This window comes from Asterias amurensis, chromosome 1 (genome assembly GCF_032118995.1).
Source record: "Asterias amurensis chromosome 1, ASM3211899v1".
In the NCBI taxonomy this organism is placed as follows: Eukaryota; Metazoa; Echinodermata; class Asteroidea; order Forcipulatida; family Asteriidae; genus Asterias; species Asterias amurensis.
The window spans coordinates 27,460,280-27,475,843 of record NC_092648.1 but is presented as its reverse complement, the minus strand read 5'-3'; the positions used below and the strand labels follow the sequence as shown (position 1 = coordinate 27,475,843).

At 40.4% G+C, this 15,564-nt stretch overlaps 1 protein-coding gene across 5 annotated transcripts in view; it reads left to right on the top strand.

Annotated features, from left to right (window-relative positions):
- Nucleotides 1–15,531, top strand: part of LOC139935190 (uncharacterized) — a 42,334-nt gene extending 26,803 nt beyond the window's left edge. For all 5 annotated transcript variants that reach the window (XM_071929702.1, XM_071929694.1, XM_071929668.1 and 2 more), the window contains 10 exons: nucleotides 108–499; nucleotides 913–1,027; nucleotides 1,777–2,228; nucleotides 2,721–4,321; nucleotides 4,598–4,937; nucleotides 7,767–7,890; nucleotides 8,527–8,609; nucleotides 9,222–9,307; nucleotides 10,460–10,599; nucleotides 11,301–15,531. In XM_071929702.1, the coding sequence (XP_071785803.1) occupies nucleotides 108–499; nucleotides 913–1,027; nucleotides 1,777–2,228; nucleotides 2,721–4,321; nucleotides 4,598–4,937; nucleotides 7,767–7,890; nucleotides 8,527–8,609; nucleotides 9,222–9,307; nucleotides 10,460–10,599; nucleotides 11,301–11,497 (3,530 nt within the window). In that variant the 3' untranslated portion in view covers nucleotides 11,498–15,531. The remainder of the gene's footprint in view (nucleotides 1–107; nucleotides 500–912; nucleotides 1,028–1,776; nucleotides 2,229–2,720; nucleotides 4,322–4,597; nucleotides 4,938–7,766; nucleotides 7,891–8,526; nucleotides 8,610–9,221; nucleotides 9,308–10,459; nucleotides 10,600–11,300) is intronic.
- The last annotated feature ends 33 nt before the right edge of the window (nucleotides 15,532–15,564 follow it).

The following is a 15,564-nucleotide window of genomic DNA, read 5'->3' as shown; positions in this document are numbered from 1 at the left end:
AGGAGTGAAACATTGTCAACTTCAAAAGCAAGTTGATATCGTTACTTCAAGAAGACTTGTGTATTGTAGACTTTCTAACATTATTATTCAATTGTCATCAATTGTAGATATGCACTCAACGTCAAGCACCGGCAACGTTAAACAACTGGAACGACCCACAAAGCTTCCCCTAAACGAAGCAGAAAGAGACATTCCCATTCATATGTACACCCGTCGCCCAACGGATCTCAACCCAACCACCCCAAGTAAACGTGCTCCAACCACCACACCCGAGCACACCGAGGTCACGCTGGTGTCTGCCTCTGAGAAACATGTCGGCTTCACCATCGAGTTCAATGCTAAGGAGGACGCTCCCAAGATGTCCATGAACGAGAGTCTGAGCGAGTTTGTGCCGGCGACCGTTAAGAATAAAATCGAAGAGAGCACGAAGATCGTCGAGGGGAGAAAGGCAGAGAGGAAGATGAAGAAGAGTTATGGTGATGATCCTGATAGTTATCAGGTGAGAGGATTCATCTGGACTATTATGGAATCTTGCTTATGAACATCCGTGAACCCTTCCTCTGATTTGTAGTTAAGCCTTAAGCCAGGCAAAGGTTGTGCAAGCCAGATTTTAAAACGGCAGGGCACCAAGGTATTTTTTCATCAGTAAAGGGCACCCTTTGACGAAGATGTAAATTTCTACTAAAGCATTTCAAGGGCGCCAATAGTTGTTGGTTCGAATTCCAACCGATTGATTTTCCTGTGATTTTTGTTCACAGTATTTGAGTATATAGTGCCTAATACACAAAAAACGCGTGTGGAGAACCCTGAGTAATTTTCTGACACTTTTGAAATTACATTTCTACAGTAAGAGATCATAACAAATTTGAAAGCATACATATACTAAAGTAATAATTATTGTGTTGTATACAGTCACCAAGAGTGTCACCATCAGCAGTGCAAAAGCTCAACAGTCTGTGGGCCACTTCACCAGGCAAGAAGGCCCCCAAGGTGGGTCAGGGTGACTCCAGATCGGCCAATAACTCAGGTACAATTAACAAAGTCAAGTAAGATTTTCCAGGCGATAGGTATTCAAATGAAGTATTCACATTCATCAGCATTTACATGTATATACAAATTTAACCTGCAGCCGATTTCAAAAAAAGCTAGGATTAATCCCAACTCGAGTTAGGATGAATAACCCATCCTAACTTAGGATGGGTTCAATGCGTCATACGTTTTGGGATACGAAACTGAACCCGCCGTAAGTTCTACATGATAAATCCTAAGTTAGGAAGAGTTTGGTGAAATCGACAGCAGTAACCAAAGTATTTCTCAAATTTTAACCGGAAATCTGTTTGTTTTTAACCCACAATATAGATTATATTTTATAACTTAGATCAAATTCATAAGAAAAAGAAGATAATACCATAGATAACACCCCAGTGTGCAGAGTAGGTCTTTCAAAACCAAAAACTCGCAAGCTTTCACGCTTTGCGTTTGCAAGCTTTTACGCTTTGTGCTCGCGAGCTTTCACGCTTTGTGCTCATACTTAATTTTTTTTTTTCAATAGCCTATCATATCATAGAGAAGGCCAGAACAGATTTCATTAGTGTTGGTTTATAGCCACTCATCTAAATACTGTTTGAGTTTTGGTGGTTAATATATCCAATGAAGTGCACACAAACCGATTTGTGCAATAACAACAACATAGGTAAAAAGTCACATCTTCCTGGTCAAGAGAGAATTTGCATGAAATATAAAACAAGCCTTTGTCTCTGTTGCTGTTACTAACAGAAGCTGGTAAAGTTGACTCCTCAAAGCAGTTGAAGGTACGACCACTTGTTTCTCCTCGACAACCAACAACATCCAAATCGGGCCCGGTCATATCTCGCTCATCTCACGGCGGCGGCCACCACAGAGGCGAGGCAGAGGAAAACCAGAACGGGGACAATGTGAGCGAGTCAGGGACCTATACCATTGAGAGTGAGGACCAGTCTAAAGAACTCCTGGAGGCGCGGTCGAAGATTGATGAAGTGTTTGGGGTGGATGCGAGCATGGACACCAGGCAGGGCAGTGATGAAGACACCGATAAGGATGTCGGCGACGAGGAGATCGAAGAGGAGGCTGTAACTGCAGAAGCTGTCCATACACAACAGGTGGATATCAATAGATATTTGGATCAGGAGTATGGAAAGCCTATTGAGCAAGAAAGTGTTAAACCGTCAGATGCACATGCATCCTTTCAGGTAAGATTTTGTCAAAAACTTTTGGGAAAACTTTCAAATTCTTCCAAATTGTTTATATGATTGTCATTACTTACTCAGTTTCGCCAACATGCAGTCCCCCTTAATAAAATAGATCCATTTTTGCCAAGAACAAGGTCAAACAATGCAAATGTGCGCACCATACTGTACCACTGATATGCCTCCCTTTGACCTCAGTGAGTGCACTGTTTGGGTTTGTGATGTCAAAGGGTCTATCAGGCTTATTTCATTGCATCATTGCAAACATTATTGTAGGTTGATTTTGTTATAGCCTGGTATGTTGCATTGGGAGGGATCAGTGCAATAATGCTGTACCTCAGTGCATTTAGGTTTTTGTGTACATTAAAGAATGACAAGTTTCAGTTATGTACAGCTTTGGTGCAGGGTTGCGGTGCGTAAATATCTCTGTTTATAGTGAAGTTGTGACAAAACGGTAAAAAGGTCATAATTTATTTTTGTTTATACTTATTTTAGCCAAAGCCACCTGCAACAGGGTCTTCTTCTACTACCCCGGCCTGGGTACGACAATGGGCCGTCCTAGCGAATAAAGACAACCCTAAACCTCCCCATGAACACGGCAAATACATTCAGGGTACCAATTCACATAGTCCAAGGGATCACAGTGTTGGCGAAGCGTACAAGAACCACACCCAGGATCATGCCCAATCAGCCGCCCCTAAACCTCCTCCAAGGAGGTCTGGCGGAAAACGCCTCTTGCCGACAACTCCTCCAGAGAGGGGAGACCAACACTTACCCCACTCGACCAGTTTGGACGACTCCCCACGAACCAACGGCATCAGGCAGTCACCCTCAAGTGCTTTTTATAGTCCAAGGAACCCAGAGACCACAACGAAGGAAGTAACTTCACCCCCATGGGGAACTCGACCCTCGGAAGTGAATCCAACGGTATCAATCAGCAGAGCAGATATAGATCTCAGACAATCGCATGATGACGATGGATTGGACTTAAACACAGAGGTATCTATGGATACTGATTTACTCCTCAAGGACACAGAAACATTCGTTAAGAATCTTGAGATGAGGATGCGTGGTCGTAAGGAATCGACACCATCACCGGAGCTCTCAGAGTCTTATGACTACTCCCATCGCTCGTTCGACGGGGATATTGACACGGACTTGGATTCCACTAGTTGTGTTGGTGTGGTTGGGTCTCTTGGGAATACTTACCCTCAGAGGGGTAACCAAGCGAGTCTTCCACCCTCGGGATATCAAGGTAAGAGGAGTAGCGAGGACAGAAATGCACAATCCAAGAGCAGTGACACAAAAACACCGGATTCTAAGAGCAAAAAGGGAAGCATCTGGAACCGTTTATCCCAACCTGTGAGATACAAACGCACTGAGAAAACGCCACAATCTTCTAAAAACAAAGACTCGTCTGCCACCTCAGATTGCATGAGCGATTCCATGGACTCGGCCTCTTTCCGTCGTAATACCAGCCTGTCTGCCTCATTACCAACAGGACGCGTGACTGGCCGTAAAACTCCCAAGGAGTCGGATAGCCGGGATACCAGCCCCAAGATCATCAGGAAGATCAAAGCTAACCTTAGCAAGCCTAGGCAGACCAGAAGCACTATGTTGCGTAAATCTCGCTTTGACGGCAAGGATTCTCCCGGTCCAGAGCAGCAGGACATCATCAGCCCCAGCTCAAGCATGTCCGATATGAGCAGCTCCAGAAACCCATCCATGCTTCGACGATCCAGCCTCCAGAAGGATAACGGCCGTTGCCAGAGTCCGAAGGATTTGCACGCCAGGACAAAAACAACCGGTGCGAGGATTGACACTGGTAGACAAAGGCTGAGCAGTCGTAGCAGTGATCAGACACCGAGGAGCGAAGTGAGTCTAGGTGGACAGATCGCTCAACATGCTCGCAGCCAGTCTCTCAGAGAACCAAAGACGAATTCCGGTGAAATGAGTGCTAGAATCATGGGTAAAACTCAAAACTCATCAACAACTTCATCCGCTAGGACGTCCACGACAACTGCTTCGAGAAAGTTGTCTCAGAGCTCCTCAGATGCATTGCCTGTCAAGAAAGCCTCAACTGGAACTTGGAGAAGGTAAGACTTCAATGTAGAAGATATACAAATAGCAAGTGGAATATCAATTCCTACCTTAAGCTCCCTTGAATTATTTTCATCTTACATCTATCAGACTCTGTGCAAGGTGTGGTTTCATAAAACAAACTAGTTTGTCCAAATCGTTTAAAATCAGTATTATTGGCAATGCAATAGCTCCATTGGGATGGGTAATTGTGAACTAAAGTACGTATTTTCTTTTGTCAAGAATTCAAACTGAGTGTATTCGATAAAAGTGAACACAATTTGTATTTAAAGGTACAAAGAACCACCCCCAGATGAAAGTGAAAATATCAACGCCTACATCAGATCTGTCACAGGTCGCCATTCTTCGCTATCCAGCGCCGATGAGAGCAGCATTAAGTCAGCGCCAATCTACAACCACTACAAGCCTCGCAGTAACAGCAGCACCACTGCACCCCAGCAGAAGACCGTTTCCATGCAGCAGTTGAGGGGCAGCGTGTCACGCTCTCAGCACGAGCTGAGGAACGGTGATGATATCGCCCAGGCTAGCAACTCCCTTGCTCAGAGCTTACAGCGGCTGGCCAAAGGGGAAGGGGCCTTCGGAATGGCCATGGAAAACATACCCAAAGATGAGGTACGAGGTTTTAACATTACAAACTTAAATAACTTACTCTCTGACATGCCTGAGAATGGGTTGAAACCTGTTTTGGTTGTTTGATTTATTGCAGTTCTGTGATTTGCTTATATTGTGGTGCCAAAACTTAAAGGGTTTGCATACTCAGTTTTTGAGGGGTTTGGAATAATTTCAATGAAATAAGACAAAGCCTATACATTTTTTGCCTTTTCAAAGTAAAACTTACAGTTTTGTAAATACCACTCCAGTAGTTGCATCGGACATAAGAACAATTGATTTGTTTACCCTTAAACCACTGTTTATTAAGCACTGTACACGTATACTTTGTACTCTCCCTAGTCTTGAGAAAAAAATCCACAGGCATAATACTTAGGTGAGATTTGAACCCATGACCTTCACCATGCTAGAGCAGATGTCTTACCACTAGACCGTCGATCAAGCCTGTTGCCTAGAGGTAGTTCGAATTCCATATTTTTAGCAGCGGGTATTGCAACAACATAATAGATTTTAATTTTGCATCGGGGAAAAAGAATAATTCTGGTTATTGCCTTTACATTGGTGTTAATTTCCACTCTATATCTGACTGTATTATGTGTGGTTCCTACACACAGATTCTCTTTCATTTTGTGGTAAGTAAATCCAAACCAATACAATCCTTAGTGGTGTTGCTCGCTGTCATTAGACATGATTCAATTGTACAGTGTCCCGTTGGTAGAGTACATGTATGTATCCCCACCTTTGGTCAAGGCGTTGTACGATTTGTAATATAATCTGCATGCATTTTCCTTTGTCTGAACCACTGCACCAAGATTGCAAATAAGCTCAACAACAAAGTGCAGTGTACAAATGTATACAAAGTGGTCCGAATCATTGTTGAACCAGGGGGAATTGAAGGGAGTGAAAGCCCACGCTCAGAACCCTTGCTTGCTCCTCCCCCTCGCTCCACCTTGCCCCTCAGACGGGATCAAAAGAATGCACACAATTAACAGTTCAACACACTAACTAGCCCCAAAGTAATGTCATTTTGCTTGTTACTCAATTCAAAGTAGGTTCAAATCAATCCACTAAATGTTTACAAGTTTACAATTCCCTTTAATTTTTTTTATCCCCTAAATGTCTATGGTGGTTAATGTACATTTATTTGGGGTCGGGAAGTTTCTTAATGTATTTATGTCTTTTAGTTGGTATTTTATTTTTTGGTGGAGTACTTTGATGTTTTTGATCAATCCGCACCCATTTCTGCAATGTTTACTTTAATAACAGTTTTGTTGTCCATAAATTGCTATTGTGATTGTTTGGTTTGTGGATCCTTAAAAACCCCTTGTACATGTATGTAGCTTTGTCTGGAGATAATGTATCTGCTTTTGTAATTGGCTTATTTGCCTTGTGTTTAAATTGATTGCCTTTGAGGTTTTTGTATCAAACTACTGATCTACACAGCACAATATTTGTCTGTCTTTTCATTTTATTTTTGGTAGACAGTGCTTGTGTACTTCTGCATGAGATTTAACCTTTCATTAAATCTTAAGAGGTAGTTAACAGTGGTTAATCTTCATTGTGTTTTCTACTAGCATTTATTGATCCTAAATGTCAATAAAAAAAATCTCTAAAAAAATATGGCAGATTTAACCTTTGGGAAGGAGTCGTCTCGGGTCAACAGTCAGGCAATTATCACTATGTTTTTTTACCGTTAATTTTGGTTGGTAATCAGTTATTTCTTGCCTTCCACAATTGTTTCTAAACACTGAAGCTGTATGTAATGACAGGGTTTCACAAAGATTTAAAGTTGGTTGTACATGAGCAGTGGTTGGTGGCAGTGCTTTGGAAACGCTATGTGTGGCCTGTTTAGTCACAGTGGTGTGGGGTGAGGGGACTGCTTTAGGTTCCCTGAAGTTTAAAGGCTACATGTATGTACAGTACATTATCATTTTCCTTTGAATTTAATCTAAACATTTCATTTCCCATAAGATGGGTTTTGCTGTTGCTAAAACGTCAGTAGTAGCCAGTCAGTGTGGTTTGATAATGGCTTATTTGGAAACCCTTTATTTAAATAAAAATCACAACTGAATATTGGGGTAATACCTCTTTTTAACTGACAAATAATACAAGAAAAATTGTATGGTTTAAACAAAAAATAAAACAAAAATCTTGGATATACAAGAAATCTCCAGGTCCCCCATGTAACAGCAGATGTACCAGGTTAATTCACTGTGCTTGAAAAGGTTCACATGAAAGTTCACATACTATTCTTGGGAATCGTAAGACAATGTTGGAAACATTACACAGTACTACCAAAGTGTTCCTGTAGCATGCACTGCAATCGGTTGACTCCAAGTTGCCTGAAAAAGTTGACTCAGGCCTGATACTACATTTACATTGCACAAAGGCAATAAAGGTGATTGCCTTCATGCCCCCCAGGGGCCAATTTCAGAGAGCTGCTTAAGCAAACAAATTGCTTAAGCACGAAAATAGCTCGCTTATTTTACACATGTTACTGGCCAAAATTTCATGCCAATATACATTGCTTGTGACTGGTATTTACATGTAGCTGTTGTTTACTTAGCATAACAATTGAGTTGAGTCTTGGCTGGTAATCTGAATTTACTAAGCAAGGATTTTTTTTGCTTAAGCAAAATTTTGTGCTTAAGCAGCTCTATGAAATTGGGCCCTGGTCATTGCCTTGGTGAAGACAGAATTACATAAATACTGGAAATTGACCCTGTATACATGGTATATGTCTGCTGTCCTCTAGTGTACCAAAGTCTCAATTTGAGAGATATCCAGAAAAATTATCAGAAAAATTCAATATACATATTTAACTTTACACAGAGGATGATGGATGAGATATTCTCAGAGGATACTGTTGGTGTGAACTCTAACAACGAGAGACAGGCCGCGAGCTACAAACAGCCATTACAACGCTCTACGTCAGTCAGCAATAACATCGCTGAAGGTAAAGCCACTAACCAGCATTGTTATTTGGTCATGATTTGAATTGTAGAATTGCTCCGTAATTCGGTAAAAAGATGAATAGCCATGTGGAGTATACAGGAGTTTCTCTTCAATTACAACAAAGTGAAAGTGTGGAAGTGTCGTGATCGGGCATTTAAGAGCAACAAACTCAAGCTCCACCGTCTGATCAGCAGAGTGTGGGTTTGAGTCCCGGTCGTGACACTTGTGTCCTTTTATAAGCATCACACTTAACCATTGCTTTGTCCTTTTGTATGGGAATGGGAAGTAAAGCTGTTGGTCCCGGGTGTTGTTATAAAAAAATATCAATGCACGTAAAAGACCCCAGTACACACTTATCGCAAAGAGAAAGGGTTCGCCCCATTTGTCTGACAGCACGACTGTCTTCAATCATGAAGGCTGCACTAGGAAGGAAGAAAGAAAGAAAGTGTCGAGAAATTATACATTGACGTCATCACCCTGCCATCTTACAGGCAAAACGATCTTGAAAACAAATTCTTAAAATATTTTGTAAGAGATCACGGTTTGACTCCAATCACATGTAATATTTGAGAAAGGTACACACGAAAGAGAACCCGTGAAATGTTTTAACTGAGGATGTTGTTGGCTCGTTTGACAGGCTTATATTCTCAGACTCCAGTGTTGGCCAAACCAGGAAGTCCTCCTATCTCCCTCAAACATAAACAGTGGAGTAAACCAGAGGTAGGTTTGTTGTCTTGTAAAGTTGTTACTGCACAAATTGCCGCCACCTGGCTATAAACATGCAGCCCCTTATGCATTGAAGCTCCTACTTCAAATTGTATAGATTAAAACCTCTTATAAGGTAGTGACAACATTTTTTAATACATTACCTTGTAAAGTACTGTTGAAAAGAAATATTGTAAAACGTAAAAAATATTGAGAACACAAGCCGGAGTTACATGTGCTAAAACTGTATAATTGATTCCTTCCTGCTTTCTCCAGAAACTCGTGTTGAAACTGCAACGGTTCTTTTTAGAACCACCCCAACTCATTAGAGATACTCATTACATGGTGTTACCGCAAACCTTTCTATATATGATTCTTTCCTGTTACAAGTTTTTGTCATCGAGTATGAGTGGGACTAAACATTTATTATAAAGAGAAAGGGTCCACCCGGTGTTCCTGTGCTACAAAGGATCAGGAATTATACTTCAAACGGAGCTTGCTGTGAACAAAGCGCTACATGTATATAAGAACTCAGTATTATTGGGTTTTTGTTTTTACATGTTAACAATAAATACAAATGCTCACAACTTCCATTTAACACTTTATATGGTTCTTTGTTTATTTCAGTCCTTTGACATGCTGGTGATGTCCTCAATAAGTCACCTATCCATCAAACTCAAGGACGCTTCAGATAAAATGGCTTACAAACTCAAGTAAGTTGACAACATTCTTCCATTTGAGGCTCCAACACCTCAAATGTAAACCCTTCCAGGTGTCTTGTTTCTTTGCTGGTGTATAACACTTATAGTATGTCATACATGTACATGCAAGCATTGATGAAGGTGTTTTATAACACCCCTTACAAATATTCTGCCTGTTCATCGGTTAAGAGCGCGTCACTTGACATGTCTTAGTTTGGCTAGACGACGGCTGTGTGACAGTGCATCGGTTTGCTGTACGCTAGTCCGAAGACTATCACACGGCGTGTAGTACCCAGACGTCCGTTGCGTGTACGAGGATGATAAATTAATAGTCTGTAACCATTTCGGATTGCATGACACTACATGCAGCACAGTAAAAGTTTTCACAATCTGTATTCGCGTCGTGCGTGGATTGTAGTATTCAGGTCTGTAACTTAATAGTACTGTATTTAGAAATGATTGGGGTGTTATAAAACAAATATTGACTGCTTTTACTCGTGCAATGGTTAAAACTATGACTCCCTCGGTGATCCCTGGAGCGTTCTATTTTCCCTCGGCTTCGCCTCGGGAAAATAGTTTTAACCATAGCACTCGAAGCAGTCAATATTTGTATAATATAGGATTTTTACATTTTAAACACCAAAGCTTTGGATCGATCTCCTCTAAGCTCACTTGACTCCTGAAGCCAGTTGAAGACTTTTCTCACTGAAACTGCTAACATTTAGTCCACTATAATTTTCATCTCCACATAACATTCTGTGACTATTTTGTTGTTTAATTTCTCCTCACTTTGCTTAGCACCTGGCAATAGGAGTCTAGAATGATGACACTCTACTAATGTTTGATGATTCATTGATATGGCATAAGGTGTTAAAAGGCACCTGAGCTGACTGTAAACATCCCCCAACACACCAATGTGTGTTAGCACTGTATACCCGGTGCTTTTCCGAGCTCTGTGAACAAAATCACAGGCATATTACTCGGGTGGGATCTAAACCCACAACCTTTGCAAGTCTAAAACAGTGTCATTCCAACTAGACCACTGAGGTTGCCCGATAGCTAGAGGCAGTTCGAATCCTGTGTTTCTTGTTATCCAGAACTACTTTTCTGCAATAAAAGGTGCCTGTCTTATGCTGGAATCTTTGTGTGTTTGTTTCTCTGCAGGAAACTTCAATCTCCTAATGCCACTGATGCAGAGCTAGCACTCGTCCTGAAAGATACAGAGTCGCCGTTATTGAAGACTCACAATAAGGAGATAGCTACTATCTTACGGAATATGAGACAGCTGGAGAAAAGACTAACTGGTAAGACATTCAGTAGTTTGCTCATGTGTTTTTCTAAACCATTCCTCTCACAATTATGGAATATGAAACTGCTGGAGAAGAGACTAACTGGTAAGGCATTCAGTAGTTTGCTCATGTGTTTTTCTAAACCATTCCTCTCACAATTATGGAATATGAAACTGCTGGAGAAGAGACTAACTGGTAAGACATTCAGTAGTTTGCTTAAGTGTTGCTAAACCATTCCTTTCTAAATTATGGAATATGAAGCGGCTCATGGAGAAGAGACTAACTGGTAAGACACTCAGTAGTTTGGTCATGTATTGCTAAACCATTCCTCTCTAAATTATGGAGTATGAAACTGCTGGAGAAGAGACTAACAGAAAACATGTTGGCACTGTACATGGTTCCTTGTACATCCAGTTCCTGAAATGAACACAAAAAAGCTGTAAAATCCTCCCCTGGAAGTTTTCAGATTCTAAAGAATATGGTTCTAAAGATCCAAATAGCAAATTGGGCCGTGTACCAATCTTACAGAGTCCAAGCATTGGCGTGTTAATTTACAAAAGAGTGGAGTATTTTGGTGGGTTTGGGAGGGTTTATAGCCAAAGGCACCTGAGAGATACAGATTTACATGAGGAATAATGATGATGAAACACACCCTGAGACTCACATAGGATAGAGTAGACAAAGTAAATGATCACATTTCTATTCTCTGTTTTTAGAAATCAATGAAATGATCGACCCCCGTGAAGAGATACAACTACCACAGCAGCTCACCCCAGCAGCCCAGATACGACGTCAGTACATCAGTGATTCCTCCATGCAAGGCAATGGATCCAAGACACAACCATGGAGTAAACCAAGCCCTGCAGAAACACCAAGATCTGCAAGGAGTGATGAGTCGGAGTATTACCTCTAGATGGTTGGAGAGGTTTTGTCTTTACATCCTTAGAGGCACTGGACACCTTTGGTAATTGTCAAAGACCAGTATTCTCACTTCGTGTATCCCAACATATGCATACAATTAACAAATCTGTGAAAATTTTGACTGAATTGGTCATTAAAGTTGCAAAAATCTTGTTGCACAAGTGTGTGTGCTTTCAGATGCCAATAAAAGGCTTCATGCCGAGAAGTCTTTTAATATTTGAGTGAGAAATCACATGTACCTCTTTCTCAAAAACTACGTTTCTCACAATGTTTTATACATGTATCAACAGCTCTCATTGCTTGTACCAAGTAAGTTTTTAAATTTTATGCTACCAACTATTTTGAGTAATTACCAATAGTCTCCAGTGCCTTTAAAATCCAGATAACTACCGAAATAAGTCTTGGTGCGAGACTTCACTATCTCATACATTCGTGCAGCATTCAAGAATTCAAAGAATTACTTGCCAAAAGCAAAATGGATCAGATATTTATATGTACAGCACCCTCTCCAGTTGGATAAAAGCTTATAAATGAGTGTGAGCGTCTTGGAGCCAAGACTACCAAAACATTGTTTTGTCTGCGTCCATTTCTGACTGTCACACATTCCATTTTCTTTTTCGTCTTAAGTTCTGTGACCTCACCTAGTTTTCTCTCTTCAAAACCTTTCCGAATTGGTGTTTTCAAAATGCACTCATGAGTGCTACTCATCCCTGCTGTATGAATATTCTCTTGTAAATATACATGTAACTTGGAAAAATATATCAAAGATTGTAAACTAAAATTTACATTTTAGTTTAAGCTACCGGCTTTTCTTTTAGGCAAAAAGAACAAATCACAGCCAGTGGGGTATACTGCTTGGAAGTGTACTGCTAAAGCTAAACAAAACCTCTTGGTTTTACATTAATGCATATTTTTACAATTGTAGATAAAAGCGCTTCAATCTGTTGTGTGTAGCTTGGCGGCTAGATTTATTATGGCACATACATGGAGATTGTGTGACAACTATAAGGAATCAATATCAGCTTTTCTAAGATTGTCTTTGTTCCCTGTGGTGGATCCCAGTTAGCATAGAATGCAAACAAAACGCTTAAGGTGAGGTCATTCTCAACCCTAGTCGCTCTTGACATTTGGGCGCTAAAATTTCCAGAAGTGGTCAAAATCCTTTAGTCAGTGTCGGTTATGCACATGGAGGTAGAAAATAATGCATGAACTCAAAACCAAAACCTACAGACCCTGATTAGACTGGTATCTAAGCCTTTCACAATAACAAGATTATGTTTGGTTTGGGTTCAGATTCCATCGAATGCAGATAAAACCATAAGAAGGGTTTCAAAGGGAGTTATAAAAAAGTTGTACTACTTTTTAAGAAAGGCATTTTTCAAAGAATGTCGATCTAGAATACAACCTACATGTAGGAACGTGAACAAATATTTATGCAAATAACGCTGTACAAGCTTAACAAATTTGACATTTTGGGTTATTTTGATAGTCTCATGTCTCATGAGTATGCTAAATACTAAAGCCAAGCTCTTCCAAGTAGCTCTTCTAATATTCTTGATGAGCCAGCGATGTAGAATATGAAACCTTTAAAAGCTTTGTATAAAAACTATGTACAGAATATATATATATTTTATGCATGCTGGCTGGTGTGACAGTAGAGCTATTTCATCTGTGCCTTTTTGTGTACGTTAAGCAAAACCAATACAGTATTGTTTAAGCTGAGCAACATGTTGGACACAATCAACCATGTTGGAGGTGGAATTTGCTAAAAACAAACTTTTTTTTTTCCTCTTGTGTTTTGTTCTTTCTGGGGTTTGCTTTACATAGTTACAAAGCAAATTTGTTTGTTTTTTTCTCTTCAAAACAGCTCTGTATTGTTGTGCAGAGAGGTTTTAAATTATGTGTACGTCTACAACTACATTGAGATGCAGTAAAATGTCACCAGAAGAGTTTTTGCTGTGAATAAAAATAAAAATGTACACATAAATGATAGAATATCAGTTTCAAAAAAAGTTTTTGACAAATCGCAAAGTCTCAATTTGTATGAATATTTTACAAAGTAGTTCACAACTAACCTATACATACGTTGTGTAAGTCTTACTCATGTTTGAATGTTGGGTCTTCACAAATTAAAGTGGGAACCTTGGGAACTTTGGGTTTAATTACAAACAAGACTCTCAGATATAAACGTGTTTCAAAGTGTCTACACTCTGCGGTTTGAGACAACATACAGTGGTTACATTTCTTGGACGTCATGCTTTTAAACGGTTAATTTCATGTTGGAAATTGTTGAGACGTCAGCATATTGCTCTCCCAATCTAGACTCAGTGACTGTGGGATAGGTTGGGCTCACTAATGATGTAATTGAATGATAGGCATAAAATATGGGACAAATTTGTATCATATAATATGCATAATACGTACAAAAAATACGTATGCATAAAATCTAGTAGAACTAAACAAATCAAATGAGTTAACACAAAGTATAGGGTTGCTTTTAAAAGTACTGCATGAATAAGCTGAGTACATGTACCTGGAACTCAGACAATGTGTTACATGTACATTTCACTAACGAGTGCACGCATACATGTACATTATGTTTAACTTTACATAAACTTTATGTTTATTTGTGATAACTTGGTGTACTACTGGGGTCTGGCATGCTTGGCCCAATTTCATGGCTCTGCTTACCGAGAGTTCTGTGCTCACGATCACGATTGCCCGCTTACATGCAAGCGCCGAGTTTCTGCGCTAGCCTTGTAAGCATAGAATGCCTAGTAACGCGAAGTACGCATGGCAGAAGCCAAAATTCGCCGCTAGCCCTTGAAATCGCTTGCACAGAATTTCCTGCTTCCGTACATGCCGTAAGCGCCGATTCTGTGCTTGCGGTAAGCAGAGCCATGAAATTGGGTCCTGATGCAGTGATATTGTGAGTGGTGGAAATGTTTGTCTGACATCCAGGGATTTTTTTAGCAAAATGACATCATTAGTGGGGTATGCTGGTAACTCAAAGATGTTTAACAAAAAGCAAATATTTTAAAAATGTTCAGAACATGTCAATATGAACACACAACCACAAATCTTGCTGTACATGAGACAATGACATATACCAACAAATCTAAAAATACTCTTTCGGTTTTCTGATAATAGTTTTGATAATGACTTGACTTGATAGTTTATTTTGCTCTGATTGTATAATTTTGTTCATGTGTCATATTTTTTTTTTTATGACGTGTTGAATAAGTGTGGTTTGTGAGTTTAATGTAGTTTAGTGTTTGGGCCATATTTCATAAGTCAGCCACAGATCTCATTAAGCAACAGTGGCAAGTACAGGTAACCGAATAGAATGCCCTATATAGGTCAATAGTTTGCAACTCACTGGTTCAATGGGTTTTATTGCTTAACCAGTGGGTGCGTTCGTTTAGCTTCCCTGGGTCTACCCCGCGGTGCTCACTCGGGTGAGCCCCTGACAAGAGCTAAACAAACGACCACTCACCGCTCTCGTAGTGACGTCTCTTACCTGGGGCCAATCCCCAAGTGACCCACTCCACAAGCAGGGCACTGGGGGCTGACCTAAGTGAGCCCCTAAAATGACGTCAAAAGCTATCTGAATGCGCCGGGGCAGACCGGGGATGACCCAGGGATGGGAAAAGTTTCCGTATGGCGCCACCACTTTTTCATTCAATATGAAATAATATAGTATCTAATTTACCTCAATGAGATATCCATTTTTGTAAAAAAGGATGAAGAAGGGTGAAAAAGTGGTGGCGCCAAACGGAAAGTTATCCCAGGGAAGCTTAACAAACACACCCAGTGTATTACATGTAAGCAATATTTCCTGCTAACCAGAATCTAATTATGTAGAATATTGTGAAACATTCAATTCCTCACATGTGCTTAGCAAAGCATACAACAAACTTGCTTACCGGGAATGCAAACATGATACTTCATTCTTGCACAGGTATGACAGTTTTCTTGACATTGTAGAGGACACCACTGCACCCACACCACTGCACCCACACCACTGCACCCACACCACTGCACCCACACCACTGCACC